This window comes from Echeneis naucrates, chromosome 19, assembly GCF_900963305.1.
Source record: "Echeneis naucrates chromosome 19, fEcheNa1.1, whole genome shotgun sequence".
Classification (NCBI taxonomy): domain Eukaryota; kingdom Metazoa; phylum Chordata; class Actinopteri; order Carangiformes; family Echeneidae; genus Echeneis; species Echeneis naucrates.
The window spans coordinates 9070289-9086702 of record NC_042529.1 but is presented as its reverse complement, the minus strand read 5'-3'; the positions used below and the strand labels follow the sequence as shown (position 1 = coordinate 9086702).

The window sequence follows — 16414 nt, the reverse complement described above, 5'->3', positions numbered from 1 at the left end:
TCTTTTTCTTGTTGTTGATCAATGATTTTAAGAAACGTCTTACTTTGTGAGAAGGGCAACCCCACCGGATCAGGGGTCACCGGCTGGTCAAGAGGGAAAGGACCATCGGTGACAAAGCAGAGACATGAGGTGTAAGGACTAAGAGGAGGAGCCGTAACGCCAAGTCAACGGAGAAGCCACTGACATCTTGTTAACTGTGTGTCATAAAGACAATAGTTCAAAGAGAAACTATTACCGCTTAGTTTTTACATAAATTATTTTTTGAAGAGACTAACATCAGCTGTTGGCTTTTGAAAAGAGTGGAAGACGGTGAGAATGCTTTTTAAACTGCGTGTAGAGTGTGCCGTGAGCAGCGTGAACATGGACTCGTCCACGGATAGAAACATGAAATGTGTTAAACGCTCTCCCTCTCATCCTGTGCTACGTGAAGGGCAGCACCAGTCAGCTGTGTGATAATATATAAACACATTTTTATTATTTATATGAGGAGGTTTTTAACTTAAACTCTCACAAGCGCTGGGTTGCTGCCCTGACATTTTAAATACCTTTTTATTTTCCACAGGTTCAGTATACAATCGTAACCCACATATCCAAGTTGTCTTCCCCTCTATACAAAAGAACAGATGTTGAGACAGAAATATTGTATCAAATACAGTGGGTGTAAAATAAAAAAAGGAAGAAAAGAAAAAAGAGAATGGGAAAATCTATTTGAAACTTACATTGTTGTGCTTCAGTTCAATCATCAGTCATGCAGGTGCAAAGAAAAAGAAGTAAACTATCCATTTCCCATGAGGGAAGGAGTATAAATAATATTTAAAGAGGAAATAGTCATTTCATTTTTATCATTTTGATGTTTGTGCATACTATGACTTATTTTGAAAACAATCTAATTTTCCATAAAAAGGGAAAAAAAGGCGTGTAAATATTGTACAGTTCTTGATGAAATTCTTTGTCCTTCTGTACATTAACTCTCCTGTATTTGAAAAACAAATAAAATCTGCAAAGAACAAGATGGGTTTAATTCCCCTACACTCGTTGTTTAAAAGTGGTTTAAAGTTCATTTAAATTTTCAAAAATTTGATTTTTTTTTTTTTTTTTAATGTTCGTTTACTTAACTGTTATATAGGAAGTATAACTATAATTTTCATCTTGATCTGCTGAAAGAGGAAAGTTTCTGGGATTTAAGATGTGCACCCATGAATAGGATTTGTAATATTTTGTCTGATACACAACTGAAACACTTAAATAAATTAGATCCATTAGATGAATTTCTAACCATTGGATTGTTTTTGTAAAAAAAATTGTTTAATTGTTTAATTCCTTAAAACTCATCTGAGCAGCAGGTTTAACGGCAGGGTCCGATTTGTTCAGGTAGAAAGGAAACAATGCACATCAACGGCAGGCCCCCACGAGTGTAGCCATATAAAGTGTGCGTGTGTGTGCGTGCGTGTGTGGGAGAGCGAGAGACACCACCCAGTTGACGTCACATCATCACAAAACTGGAAAACGAAACTGAAGACTCGGAGTTTCCCGTGAAGGCCTCACAGGCCGGCCTGCCGGTATTTAAACCCTCCGCAGACTCAGATCAACACTTCGTCTACAGCTGGACGACCTCCGACAGCAAACAGCACACACAGTGACAGCAGAAAGACCGACTGGACCCGGACTGGACCCAGGTAGGAGACCCGGACCATCCCAGTGGATCCGCGTCTGGGTTTGTTTTGAATTTGAACTAATGAGAATCCTGTTTAAATCGGCTCTTTTCGCAGACGTGTTCACTTACTGCTGTGGAGGAATAAACAAATAAACAAAAAAGTGGAGAGGAGCTGACTGTATATTGTTTCCTCATTGAAGTCTATAGCGTTTTCTCTGTCTAACTTAAACTTTACATGCAACAATACAATGAAACAGAGAGAACAATTACTGTAATGTGGATAATGTGGATAATGGGCCGGGGGGGGGGGTCGGTGGTTAAATCTCGTTTCCTCTTTCTTGCTTTTTAGAAAAGGTAGTCGAAAGTCAGTTTTCCCAGCAGCGCCATGGGACTGCAGATATCAGGATACTCTACTGTGCTTTTCTTTTTCTCAAACCTTTGAGAATTTAGAGGATGTTGACACAAATGGATATTTATTTTGATAGTATAGAATATTTATTTTTTAGACACACACATTAAAAGCTTTTCTTTGCCGTTCCTTTTAATTATTCAAATGTTCATCGATTAAATTTTTTCAGGATAAACCAGGTGGAAAATTTAGGAAATAGTGCCCTCTACGGGAAATATTTATGGTGTTACATTGTTTCTAATAATAAGAATAAAAATATTAATGAAAAAACAAACAAACAAACAGGCACTTACGTGTAAATAAAGTTAAGCAGCCAGGCGGGCTTGTATGAATGAACAATATACGCTTATAGTATATTGTAATAGTTTTTTAAATGTATTTTGTAGAAAGTAACTTGCACTGAATAAAATATATTATAGCATAGTGATAGCTAACATCTTAACCTGGATAAAACTGATGACATCATTAAATTGTTACAGAATTGATGTATCAGCTGAATGAATTAGATTGTTGAAGATCATGTGAGCTGTGCTGACCCTGTTGACATGACAGTCTGTCTCCTCTAGAAATGGCTCATTCCAAACCGCTGCTCATCCCATGGCTGCGATCCCAGATTGACAGCAGCAGATATCCTGGGGTGAACTGGACAAACCCGGAACGAACGGAGTTCTCCGTCCCATGGAAACACGCTTTAAGACAGGACTCCACCGACGATGATGTTCTCATTTTTAAGGTCAACATAAATATAATAGAAGAAGAAGGTATCCACAGCAGAGCGATAGCACGTAGTCATTAGTGCAGTCTTACCCCATGTTCATGGCATTTTGTGGTACATGATAGACAGTGAAGGTCTATCATGTATTAAAACTGTCTGTTCATACAGTGCAAGTCTTCAGCCAAGTCTACGCTGCCTTCAGCTTCTTATTTCCATGCAGGCCTGGGCAGAGGCGAGCAGCAATGGGCGGCCTCAGGGAGACTCGTCAGTTTGGAAGAGGAACTTCCGCAGTGCCCTCCGAGCAAAAGGCTTCAAAATGCTCAGTGACAACAAGAACAATGCTGCAAACCCCCACAAAGTGTTTCGCTGGCCAGATGATTCAATGCCAGAAGGTGAGGATCCACCCCGGCAGCCATAGACAGTCACTATTCGGTCCTTTAGTGCATCCTTTAGTAGCAGGCTAAATGTAAAAAAATTGATGTAAAAAAGATTAAAAATGAACAGCTGGAAAATAACTGAATTTAATGTTTATGTATTTTCATTTTGGCATTAATATTACAGAGACAGAATGAATAAAAAAAGATTGCTCTCTATCTTGTTTCCCAATCCAAGCACACATTTGCATTTGTTTTGCAAGGTTTATTCATGCTAAATTATTTGGCTTGTGAGCATTTCTGTCTGCATGGCAACACACAGCACATTTCTATCTCGATATAAATTGCTATGTTTGAAGTTTGTCTAGGGAAAAGCATGGATGTGAATATCATTTGTAAACGGGATCACGAGATTGAAAAGGAGAGTGAATGATTAAAAATGTGCAGCTCTTTGCTTCCACCCTCTCAGATAAATCCCCTGCTGGATGCCAGGACAAAGACAGCTCTGACTTGTTGAATTGTGGCATTCCTTCGCAAGAGGTCAGTGACTGTTTTGTGGGGTTGACTTGTAGCAAAACAGGAAGTTGGGAGTAAATGCTGTGTGATTATACGTAATTCATTCATCACAGATGTGTATGTGTGATATCTACAAATATTTCTAATTTCAGTGTATATATGTGTATATATATATATATATATCCTTTTTTATTATTTATTAATTTTTGTCTTTCCGGAGTCAAATTTCTAGTATGTTTACACATACCTGGCAATAAAACGATTTCTGATTCTGATCTTAGAGCCAGCTGGTTTCGTGCTTTGATGACTGCCTCTACCTGCCAGAAGAAGTTGTGTTTGCAGGTAATGGAGAACATTTACTCAAAGGAAAAATAAATGCCTGTTAGTTTGATAGCTCGATAAAACCCACAATCCCTGTCTGAATATTTCTCTGCCAATCAATATTTCCATCAGACTCCTCTATGAACCAGGATATTCTCCAGGAATGTCTAAAGGGACTGCAGCTTGGCCCTGAGACAGGTAGGCTTCCATCTCGCTGCTGCAGTATGAGCAGAAAACAAAGAGTAACCCAGGTACTTTCCTGACAGTTTTTTTTTTTTTCCTCCAACTTTTCCACAGAGGGCACCACAGGCTTCGTGCCTCCTCCTGAGCAACAGCAGCTGGAGGATGAGGTTGTGATTGGTAGATGCTCGTTGCCAGGACAACAGCAGTATCCAGTGACAATTGAGGGTGCAGGCAGTGAAGCTGGGTTGCCTGAGCAACCAGCACCTCCAATGGGGGGAGCTGTGGGAGGGGCCTGTGGTGGGCAGCTGGCAGAGCAGTTCCTACACTCCATGATCAAAACCAGCGATGGAGATAATTTCAGTAAGTTGGTGGAAAAAAACAAACCAAAAAAAATATATGGAAGTCACACAGTTATTAAAAAAAACCATCAAATATTTAAAAGCACTCCATATCATGTTTAAAAAAACAACCTGGTTTTCTGTGGGATCACATTTTTTGCCCAGTGATACAAGCAGACCTGTGAAACATCTTTTCTCTCTGAAACTGCAGAGACTCAGTTCAGGATTTCAGTGTACTACAGAGGGGTGAAAATGCTCGAGCAGCTGGTTGAAAATGAAGCTGGGATACGTTTAGTGTACAGGTAACATCAGTGCTAAGCTTTCAACAAAGGCGTCACGTGTTAGACATTTGTTTGAGGATATAGCTTTATGTTAATGGTATAGACATGAGTGAATGAGCACAAGAAGCTTGAATTATTTCTTTGGTGCTCTCTATAACCTGTCCATCAATTATTTCAGCAATTAAATCAATAAACATTGTCTTCCCATCAGCCCTAACCACACTGTAAACGCAGTGGACTACAACTCAGGCCTGACTTTGGTCTCTCTGCCAAGTCCTGGGCCCATGCTGGATCAAACTCAAGCCAACCTGACCCAGCGCATCCTGGACAAACTGGGCGCCGGTGTGGACATATGGGTGTCGGGCCATGCGGTGTACGGCTTGCGTCGGGGTGAAGTCAAAGCGTTTTGGAGCCTCTCTAAGTTTGATCAAACCAGACAGCCACATGAGATTTCAAAACTTCAGCCTCAGCCCCTCTACATGTTCAGGGAGTTTGTGCGAGGTGGGGGGAAAAAAAGAAAAAAAGAAAATCATGCAGCCTTCTAGCATACTAGTCTCTGACCAACTGTCCCTATTCCATCCAGGAATATTGAACTTCATTGAGGGGAAGGACAGTCCTCCATCCTCCCTGTTCTTCTGCCTGGGGGAGAAATGGCCTGACCCTGACAACAGGTCCTGGGAGAAGAAACTCATCACTGTGGAGGTTTGAGGCTCTTGAAATTATTGAAACAGGGTTCTCTCGCAGAGCTTAAAACAGAATAGAAGTTTGGCGGAAACAACAACACAGCAACACTCCTCCAGAGATAGTCATTTTTCAGTGTTTATGAATAGCACTGAGTGAGCAAAGCCTGAATAGCAGAGGTGGCAGCTGATCCCTCAGGTGAAAAAAAATGTGTGCTCCTTAGCCTCTTCAGAGGAGCTTCATACAAACAGTTACTTTGGAGAAACCGGCTCGACATCTGTCGCTGCTCAAGCTTTCCTGTCTTTCACCGCTTGTGTCAGGCTCAAATTTGACATTTTGCTCTCAATCCTTGTCGTGGCATCTGACGTCTGCTCTCTGTGCTTTTTTTGCTTTTCCTCTCAGGTGGTTCTGACTTCGATGGAGTTTCTGAAGAATATGGCTGTCGATAATGGCGCCTCCTCCCTGCAGTCTGTAGAGCTGCAGATGTCCTTGGAGGAGATGATGGAGTTGTGCTGATATTGTCTACTTAACCTGAAGAAAAGTTTTTGTTTACTCTATTTTTTTAACCTCTGACTTTGACAAGAATATCTCAGATTTATATATTTTATACCCTGATTTTATACCCAGTAGAATAGAACAGGTACTAATACTGATATGATATGATGGTTAGTGGAGTTACCTCACAGTAAAAAAACTTTGAGTTCGATTCCTGGGGCTTTTTTTTTTTGTGGTGCTTTCAGGTTCTCCTTGCACCTGGGTAGGTTTTCTCTGTGCACTTTGTACTGTGCGCTTTCTCTCAGAGTCCAGAGACCTTTACACATTACCCAAAACACTGTGCTGCAAGAAAGTGAACCGAAGAAAAGAGGCCAGTCAGTCAGCTCAAGAGCTCAACAGACTCTTTTCACCCACCCAGCTGACTGTTCTCACAAATAATGTATTTATGATGAAATCAGTGCACTCGCTGTGTGCTGTAAAGCAAACAGCATGTTCTCCTCTGAAGTGATTTGATTGCGTGAAAAGTGAAATGTCATCCAACGTTTCAATCAACCCGCTGATGAACGTATTTATTAATTTGTTTACAGCATTCGTGTGAATGTCAGATACTACATGTTGAAGAGTTAAATGAAATGAATGTCCCAAAAGCTAAAGCATCTGAAGAGTTCAGTCATAGTCAAGCTTGTACACTGAAGTTCAAGTTGAATCAAGGACATCTGGAATCAGTCTGAATGATGGCACAATATGGTCAGTATACACGTGAGTGCAGGACAGCTTTGTGCCAAACCCGCCAGAGAATAAGAGTACAAAGAGAATTCTAAATGCTGTAAAGAGATTTATTTCATTGTGCTTTATTAGGGGTTGCCACTAACCTAATATGGATTTTAAGAATTCACTGAAATATTTAAAGATGTGCTCATGTTATTACCATCAAATCAGTTCAGTTCTTTCACAGGATCGACTGTTAATTCCGAATTTCATTGTTATCATAAAGCACTGCTAATTGATGTTTTTATGAATCCAAAGTAGAATAGTATACAAGTATACAAAAAGGAAGTTCAGCAATGACTAGCTGGGTATATATGAGAACTGCATCATATAGCTTTCATTTTGTGCGTACATTTACAACAAATCATTTACAACCAATGTCAAACTAGAGAGAGAGTTACAGTGAATAAATAAAGAAATGGGATGAATGGATTTGACGTTTCACTTTTTCTCTCCTTCGCCATCATTCTTTGACTCGGGCCCCATGTCCTCAGGAGGGGAATCATCTTTCAGTCCCATTATTGGGACCAGCTTCCCCTCTGAATCCACTCCCATTGGCTGGATAATGCTGTCTCTGCAGGAGACAACACAGGAGATGTGATCATCAGTAATAAAATTGGTCTTCTGGAAGTCCTTTAATCTCCACTAAGAGAGCAAAGGGGGGTTCTTTCTCTTTTTTTCCTTTTAAACTGTTTCCTTTGTTCATAAAGTTGTTTCAGTCGTTGTTCAGCCTTGTTTTGTTTGATGCTTGCTGCAGCAGTTCTTTTTGTCTTTGCTTCGTATTATTTCAAATTAAACTTGGAAGTAAAACTTTTTATTATGGTTACAACTATTTTCATTTTTTCAGCTCTGGGATTTAAAACCAGTTGATATTTAATATATATTATTTCTGAATGTAATTGTTTATTAGTCCAGACTGGCCTTTGTCACAGGTTTAAGACATATTCAAAGAATTGTGTTTCTATGAAGCTTTGACGTCTCACTGACCTGGACAGCCTGTTAAAGAGCATGATCAGCCTCTTGGCCTCCTCCTCCTTCTCCTCCTCTGTCATGCCCTCCATCGGGTCTGACTGCTCTGCCTCCACCCGCCCCGTCACTGGGTTGATGCGATCTTTGACCTGCCGGTACTCCTCAGTGTCAGAGTCAGAGTCGCTGGAGTACAGCGCATCAGAGCTGTTTGTTCTGGGGCCCTGGCCCCCCAGTAGACCCCTGGTGGCCAGCAGGCCTGCTGCATTACCATAGCCTGTATACTTGACAAAACGCCTGACTGGAAGAAGAAGTGAGAATATTAGATTGGTTCTGTTGTTATATATAGAGGCATCTAAACTGCAGCAAAGATGGAAAACAGAAACACTCCAAAAACACTTTCACACAAGAGCTCATTGATGACAAACGAATGCTGTGCAGACAAACACTGCAAAAAACCTCTGAGATGTCTCTTAAATTTTTGCAGTATACATAAATATACAGGTTAAAGAGGAATATTTAAATCTAATTATTATATTGACCTTTTAGATGTGAAGATTTAAAAAAATACTGCATAGATTCAAAGAGCTGCTACAAAAATATAAATGTTAAATATTTTGCAGCTTAAGGATGAAAATTTGAATTGATCTTTATCTGTACCAGATATCAGCGACCTTACAGGATGGTTTCAAGATGAAATATTTTATTTGTGGAATGGATTTTGTTTGTTTATACCATTTTCCTTGCACAGGACAAAGATGAGGTCGGCAGCACAGTACTTCAGGTCTGTATCCAGGTGAGTCATGAGACGGATCAGACGACTCTTCACTGTGGAGCCCTCCTCCGGCCTGTGGGACACATCTCTCAGAGGAGGCAGGATCTAGTGACCGGGATGAATTATAGTGTCAGTTAATAAATTGCATTTATCAGCTTCATATATGGTGAGAAGCAAAATATGACACAGGAAATGAGTTTCCATTAAAGAGGTCATGTTTTCACATGGATGATTACATGTTTCCTGATGTAGTGGCGTGTTTCCCTATGGGCCCTGCAGCTCTCTGTCAGAAGATTGAGTATAGGCGTGAGCTTCTCTTTGACCTTTTCACCCTGAGGATTGAACAACAAGAAATTTAAATCCACTATTTTTGGAACAAAATCTTCAAAAAACACAATCTTTATGTGTGAACGTCTGAGTACTTTGGCCCTCACCGATTCCAGACGTCTCTCCATGAAGGTCAGCAGGGTGCGCACGCAGTCCATGTTGACCCCCTGGCACTGCTCTGAGTCGAGCTCTACAGGCCCCGTCAGCAGCACATCGAGACACTGCAGAGGCAGCGCTGACAACAGGTTGACTGTGTGACTGTGGCGTTCAGAGACAACAACAGGATCGGACAATGAGGGATGACGGAAGAATCACGGACACAAAAAGGCCTGATGGATTATTCTTATATACAGAGAAACACAGAGCTGCTGGAAATTTCATAAATACTAACATAAGGTGAATATCACAAATTAATTTGTAATACAGTTCGGCTGTGATATCAAGAAAAGAAATATGAATCATTGTTATGAACAATCAAGCAATTGTTTAAATTTCCTTCAGTCCACCTTTGGTTCATGCTCACCCCTGCAGCTCGTCAGTGTCGTCCGGCAGCATGCAGTTCCTCATCAGGCAGAGACGAAGAATGGCCACCAGGTGTCGGTAAAGAGCAGCATGAGCCTGGGAGGGGGCGCATTTCGGTTGATGCATAACATAGATTTGAAACAATTAAGGTCAAGTTTGCATGGATTTTGCCTTAATCTGTTCTTTTAACTTTTTCAAATGTATGTACATCCTCAAAGGAGATGGCGCCTCGCAGATGTGACGGATAACAGTGGTATCCAAAGTGCACCATTAGGCCACACAGTTTAAGAACATCACTTCCATAATATGTGTCACTGTATGTGTAACGATTTGTGTTCTGCCTGAAAGATGCTGGTTCATTACACCCCTCACACACACTGACCTCACTTGGCTCCTGTCTGTGGGTTCTGTGGGTGATGTTGAAGAGGATTTTCAGTATCTCTATGATACGCTGAGAGGCTTCCAGAGAGATCGGGGGTGCTGCTGGTTTCAGGACACACTCATACTGGTCCTTCCACTGGATCTCCAGGCAGCCCTCCAAAGCTGCTGTGAGGATGGACACCCCCCCCTCCTGGAAGAGTGTGACAGTGTGTGTGTGTGTGTGTGTGTGTGAGAGCAGGAGAGAGACCAGCACAAGAACCTTGGTCGCGAGGGGTGGCGAGATAAGGGATTGTGGGATTATCCACCAAATAAAAGTAACTTTATAGTCGCTGTGGCTACCTGTTGAAGCTGAGTGCTGAGCTCTGGTCTGAGTGCAGTAATGAGGAACATGAGGCGTAGTTCGTAGAACTGGACACTGGAAGGAGGAGACCAGCTGACACTGGAGGACAGTCGCTCTGTGAGACCACAGATGAGCCTGATAGGGAAGAAATTTTGCAAAAACAAATAAAAGTTATGGCAAATGACAGTAACATTCTCTGGGGTGAGCTATACGTGTTGCTCCCAAATCAAACAGGTGAATCTGTGTACAGTTATATTACCAATAGCTGTACATCTGCTTCTTCTACAGTCACAATGACTTTCTCCCCTTGTGATAGTAAAATGCTGGTGCAAACCACAGAGCCTAAAATAAAGGGCTTGCTCTAAATAAAAAAGCAAAGAGCTTGATTTAAATGATCTAAATAATTTTTTGATAGTTAATCAATATAATAGTGCTCGCATCATTAGACAATGAACAGCAAAATGAGCCCAGAAATGCAGAGCTTCTTTAGTTTTATCATGGGCTGCATGCTGTGCGATATATGTGTGTGTGTCTACAACCCACCTGAGAGCACTGAACCTCTCCTGTGCCCAGGTGCTGTTGTATACCACATTACACAGGACCTTCAAGGCCTCTTTTCTGTGCGTCTCCTCTCCTGATGGCCCGTCCTCCTCCTCATCCTCCCCCTCCATCTTGCTCTCTCTGCGGTCCTTCCTCCCTCGCTCCAGGACCTTGTGATGTAGTCCCCCTCTGGGCATTGGATTGATGCTAGTCCCGTGGCTCCCACACCAGCTGATGTTGTCCTGATCTCCACTGTTGGCATTGCTGATGTCACTCTTGGTATCATCATCAAAGGCAGAGCCTTCTTCATTTTGGTCATTTGCTTCGGCATCGCCCTCTTCTTCATCATCATCGGTGCGGCACTGCAAAACTTTGGCCTCGGCAAGAGAAGCAATGATGTTATCGTAGAAATCTGAGTCAGGGTCACTGACTTCATCGCTTGTGTCACTTGCAGTGAGCCCAGCTAGTTTGGCCAAAGTCAGCAGAGCGTTATCGGTCACCAAGGGGCCCAGGACCTTTTTATCCCTGGACAGGATCCTCAGGGTACGCAGAGATACTCTTAAAAGGTGACATTTAACTCCTCCTGTTTTTATAAACCTCAGCAGGACAACAGCTAAACTCTGAGGACAGCAACAGAGGAGAAGACATTTATTTCAACAGCAAAGGAACAGCTGACTACGCTCCTCTGTAAGCAGACATTGACAGTATCAGTTACCTCTCTGAGGATGATGCTTCGATCCTCCTGGTTGTACTCATCACACTCTGAGTCAGAGTCAGTGCACTCTCTCAGTTTATTCCTCCTGAACTGAAATAGGATCAAATATCTCACTCTTCAGTTCACATTATGGTCTCATGTGCAGCTCAAAACTATTGTTTAAAAGAACAATCTTTACCTCCTCCAACTTTCTTTGCTTCAGTCAGTTTCAGTGAGCCACACAGAATAGAGAGAAAACAACATCAGTACTTATTCCTAAAGCAGAGATAAACACAGATCTGATGATAACATGTCCACAGATCTACTATTCATTGGCTACAAATGAGCAAGGTGAAAGTGTTGCACAGATTAACAAGCTGTGGGCTGGTTATTCAATCGCTTTGCCTGGGCTCAATCTGGCTGAGCAGGCAGCGAGAGAGGATCAAGGACAGAACTGATGCAGCATAATTACTAATCACAGACTGTGGAGCGGAGGGGGGGAGGGTGGATGACTTAGAAAAGTGGAATAGGGGAGGTTAACTGAAGGATACAAGGAGAACTGGTTGGGGACAGTAAACTTTAATCCATCATACCTTCCTTTGGTCCCTCTCTTCTGCATCAAAGAAGAAACACTGGGCAAACTGTGGAGAGAGAAGTCATCAGACTGCTGCTGTGATAAGCAGTAACGTCCAGGCAGCAGACTGTGTAACCTTACCTCCTTGTTAAACTCCTGCAGCTGCATCTGAACACCGTTCTCATCCCCCTGCTTGATGCACTGGATAATCCCCTCCACATCCACGTCCATGCTATCCATACACACACACACACACACACACACACACACACACACACACACAAGCAGAGGAATAATCATTCAGGCCATAACAAAATTAAAGTTACACAACAACGATAAGGATGGTGACAGAGGTTATGCATTTCAGTAAAAAGAATTTAATAAAACATACTGAAGTAAATGTTGGAGACGATTTTCGTTCAAACTGGAAACAAGACCAAGTGAATGTGCAACTTCAGAACAGAAAAGGTCCTAATTGGTAAAATATCATCGTACCATTGTGCCTCATTGGTTTAATCCCTGATAGAAACCTTCTGGCCAATGAAAAATTAAATTCATTTCTATAAAGCAATCATCTATAGCGCTTAAATGCATTTTATTTTATTTTTACATAAATAAAAAAATGGAGATACAAAGATATGACAAGTCGACTTTTACAGATATGTCTAAACTTACCTTGGACAGTTTTTCTATCAGCCAACTGATGTACAGGAGATATGCCAAAATCTCCTTAACTCTTCCAGACCAAAGTGCTCTTACTCCTGCAGCTACAGCTTCTTTCCTGGTGTTTCTCAGCCCACCTGTCCACAGCGCCGTACTCTACCTTTGAATTTACTCAGTTCACTTGCTTTCCAGTCACCCTCATTCACTCAGCCTAACACTCTCTCTCTCTCTCTCTTTAATCCATGAGAGATGCAGAAGCCATGGAGTTGTTATGGTTATAATCCACTAATGGACTCGAAGCTTATATCTCTCAGTGTTGACCCTCTGGCCTTTCAGAGGTTTCTGAGACTTGTACTGCACATCTCTCTCTCACTCTCTCTTTCTGTATCGTGTTTTAATGCACTATCTTACTCAAATCTGTTAATAGCTCCTGAGTCACTAAAATAACAACTAAGATTTTACTCTTGGTATGTTTCTCTTGCTGTTACATAACCACACTGGAGCTGCTGATTGCTAAGCCGGGTTTTGAAAAACATCGAAGCCGCATCAATATTTTCCAGCTTAAAGTATACATCTTTAAACAACTGTGAATAGATTTTGTTTTAGTTAATCATATAAGAAAATGCACAGTGGTGTACATTTTGTGCGCTCTTTATTATAACAAAGTTTATGTCTGGCCCCACAAGATGACAGATATTTTGATGCTATGGTATGTGTGCAATTGTTTATTCTAAAAATAACTTTAACATTGTACTTCCACCATAAGATACAGATGGTGCTAATTCAGAGCAGCTGAAACATGAATCAATTTGAGCTAAGGGATGACAGCTCACATACTGGAATAAAACCTTCTGTTTGGCTGCAGTAAATAAAAGACAGCCGGACCCCTCACCCATTTTCATGTCATGGTTGGTATATGATGCTTGAAAGTATGTTACCTGAAAATGATGTTAACAAACTTGAAGTAAAAGGTCTCCAGTGTACTCTAAAATGAAAAGTGTGAGAAGATGATATGCGAGTGAAAGACAGGTTTTCCTGGCAGGATATTCACTCTTGTGCCCAGTGGGTGGAGGAAACAGGGTAGAGAGGCCGAAAAGGCCGGCTGCTAGCTGCAGGCCTACAACAACAGGATGCACAGTGCGTCAACGATAGCAGGAGAAAAGTCACAGCGCACTCCTAGAAGTCAGCGCATATTCCTTTAAAATGAATTAGACACTTGAGCTGTCAGATGTCAACAAGGCTGATGGTGGTCAGTGACCTTTACAGTGGAAAAAAAATACCACTGTTATGGATGTATGCAATTCATGGCTATCCTCCTTATGACTATCAGTCATTTTGACACATCATAACAAATATTCAAATGTAAATTCATGACCCATGTAATCTTCCAAAGGTTAATGTTAATTTACTTTAATTAGTGACTTGGGCTCTGCACAGACTCACTATGGTTATCCTGTGCGTTTATTATTCTTACATTTCTTAATGTTATTATTCCTCTCTCATAAAAATTTTGATTGCAAACGCGTTGGAGGGCTTTGAATTTACCCCCATCATCCGGGGCCTGTTTGGAATCGGTTATTAGTGACTATATCTCATATACAGTGAGAATGGACCTTCTTACGTATATATATATATATATATATATATGTGTGTGTGTGAGCTGACATCTTGCTTTTCACATTTACATTGTTTACATTGTGGCAAGACAAGTAAGTAGTTTCATGAGAAAGGGCAAAACTTTTCTAAAGCCTAAAATTTTATTTACAAAAAAAGTCAAATATAGCTGTTTTGGTAAATTTATCATATTATAGGAGAAATGCACAGCAGCATTTATCAGCCTCCAGCCAGTTAAATAGCCCACTTTCTGATTTATGACATGTTTATACACCAAATGCAATAACAAACCCACATATCTAATTATACCTGTATTATAATGTGTTATAAAGAAATAATGACAGTGTTATATCAACATATACCACAATAATATTCATTCATTCCAGCTTTTTATGAGAAACCTTTGTTTTCAAATGGTGACTGCATTTTCTTGGATTAAAAAAAAAAAAAAAATGCCTGCTCATGCTTATTTGTCAGTTTGCTTCCGGCTGGGAGGCAGCAGGTGTTCAGGAACTGGTTAGCAGAGAGATTACACGTCGCACAGTATCCATGTAAATGTACACCGTTATTTAGAGGAAACTCTTTATGGGTGTAATTGTTTCTTCATTATTCTAAATCATAAGACTGACTTATCATTTGACTAATAACGTTCTCGAATGCGTAAATGATGACTAAACGCATTACTCTGACAACAGAAACTGCGCAGCTGGTATTCACAGGAAAGGTACACAATAGACCCAAGGTGGGAAGCTGTGATTTGGAAAGAAGCAGTATATACTGGGAGAGTGCTGACATAGGAAATACGCGACTCTGTCTCCCTGTTCATCTGTATTATTAAAACATTATAAATTATGGGATCATTTCCTAGAGATAGGCTAAAATGTGGCAAATATCGAACAACTTCTTACTTTTATGACTATTTATAGGGGGGCTGATCAAACTAAAAAACCAACCTGAACTGCTGCAATTTAATGAAAAAACATTAAAACATCTTTGAGGATAAAGATCAAGCATTTGTTTTCCCAAACACTGTATGGGTGTAAACACATTTCAGGAATAAACACATTGATGGTAAAAGTGACTCAAGGGATAAAGGCACCGGAAAAAGGTGCGATAAAGAAAAGCCTGGGGGAAAATTGGGGTTATTTTGGGTTCTGCAGACTTCCTGCAGGTGATGGAAATGAAAGAATCGTAACAATTGTCTGACAACAAGTGGAGTGAGAATGAGCAAGGGATGGTGGAGGATGTGGATCAGTGGGGGTGAGGGGGAGTTGGGCGAACATAGCAAACAATGTAAACTGTGTGTAAATCACACATCATACAAGGTCACTGCCGGAAAAATGTCACGTTTTGGACGCTGTTGTTGGAAGATTGTTTACATTACTATCTTGAAACTAGAGTATAAAACTCTTTGGATAACTGACTAATTCTGAGTGTGGGTGTTGGTCTCACAGTACAATGGCTGTTACTGACACACCCCCACACCCTGCTGTCAAACTATAAAGAGTCAGAGGTGGAGGAGGATAACAGACTTGGGCATCAAACCATCAGCCAGAAGCTCCAACTGAACATCTGGATTAATGGTTCACTCTTTACATTTTCTCTGTGGTAAGTTTCATTCTGCACATGTTTTTAATGCTCCTTGGAGGACGTCTGTAATGCATTATAGATATGTTCATTGACTTTTGGGTCACAAATGCTCACGTCTCTGTATCCCTTAAGCTAAATACTAAGTCCCAAAGACCATTTTTTTTAAAATACTTTGATGATATGAAAGAGATAATTTCTCCTCAGCATCACTAATTGTTTCTCTGCCATAGGCAGTATGGAGATAACAGTTCTGCTGTTCCTGACGGTACCTTTGAGTGTTGCCTCACCTCTCAGACCAACTCACAGGCAAGTGAAAAACATCAGTATATCTACAGCTAATGAGAGAGAAGAAATACAAAAGTAAGAGGAAGTCAGCATTTTTTTTATCTGTATCTTACCTTACAATGCATATTATGTCTCATTTGTTGAACACAGGTCAGATACAAACACTGTCCTCTCTGGGGACACTGTTCAGGCTTCAGAAATGAAAACCTCAAGGGACGCTCAGGAGCAACATGTTCAAGCACTGAAGATCATCTTGTTTCATTCAGAAGACAAACATCTTGGCCTGGTCCCACTCAAATACAAGTAAGAAAGAGCATAGAATATCAAAACATTTCTGTGAATGACTGTAAATAGTAGTAAATGTGCATATAGTTGCAAACAAATACAGTTATTGCAATTATTGCAGAG

The 16414-nt window shown here is 40.9% G+C and overlaps 2 protein-coding genes across 4 annotated transcripts in view; one reads left to right on the top strand and one right to left on the bottom strand.

Annotated features, from left to right (window-relative positions):
- The first annotated feature begins 1514 nt into the window (after window positions 1-1514).
- irf3 (interferon regulatory factor 3) lies at window positions 1515-7329 on the top strand. Its single transcript, XM_029527029.1, has 11 exons — window positions 1515-1676; window positions 2630-2796; window positions 2999-3170; window positions 3622-3692; window positions 3950-4010; window positions 4122-4187; window positions 4287-4532; window positions 4722-4812; window positions 5003-5292; window positions 5375-5493; window positions 5875-7329. Exons 2-11 carry the CDS (start codon window positions 2632-2634, stop codon window positions 5986-5988), a joined length of 1395 nt encoding a protein of 464 aa, XP_029382889.1. The 5' UTR covers window positions 1515-1676; window positions 2630-2631; the 3' UTR covers window positions 5989-7329.
- The window catches only part of LOC115059526 (synembryn-A-like), an 11259-nt gene continuing 1372 nt past the window's right edge, over window positions 6528-16414 (bottom strand). The window contains exons 3-17 of one of the 3 annotated variants that reach the window (XM_029527027.1): window positions 16120-16298; window positions 13456-13634; window positions 11996-12086; window positions 11874-11921; window positions 11480-11497; window positions 11302-11391; window positions 10590-11206; window positions 10046-10181; window positions 9708-9896; window positions 9327-9421; window positions 8911-9061; window positions 8713-8808; window positions 8437-8581; window positions 7723-8002; window positions 6528-7309 (exon numbers count right to left, since the gene is read on the bottom strand). In XM_029527027.1, the coding sequence (XP_029382887.1) occupies window positions 7177-7309; window positions 7723-8002; window positions 8437-8581; window positions 8713-8808; window positions 8911-9061; window positions 9327-9421; window positions 9708-9896; window positions 10046-10181; window positions 10590-11206; window positions 11302-11391; window positions 11480-11497; window positions 11874-11921; window positions 11996-12085 (2088 nt within the window). In that variant the 5' untranslated portion in view covers window position 12086; window positions 13456-13634; window positions 16120-16298 and the 3' untranslated portion in view covers window positions 6528-7176. The remainder of the gene's footprint in view (window positions 7310-7722; window positions 8003-8436; window positions 8582-8712; window positions 8809-8910; window positions 9062-9326; window positions 9422-9707; window positions 9897-10045; window positions 10182-10589; window positions 11207-11301; window positions 11392-11479; window positions 11498-11873; window positions 11922-11995; window positions 12087-13455; window positions 13635-16119; window positions 16299-16414) is intronic. The other 2 variants (XM_029527028.1, XM_029527026.1) reach the window with 2 other exon arrangements.

What these genes read in the sequence shown, in the direction of transcription:
- irf3 (XM_029527029.1), top strand. Translation starts at nt 2,632, where the DNA reads ATGGCTCATTCCAAACCGCTGCTCATCCCATGGCTGCGATCCCAGATT. An exon ending in AGAAGAAGTTGTGTTTGCAG is followed by an intron (nt 4,011 to 4,121) that starts GTAATGGAGAAC and finishes TATTTCCATCAG; the next exon opens with ACTCCTCTATGAACCAGGAT. An exon ending in GTTCAGGGAGTTTGTGCGAG is followed by an intron (nt 5,293 to 5,374) that starts GTGGGGGGAAAA and finishes TATTCCATCCAG; the next exon opens with GAATATTGAACTTCATTGAG.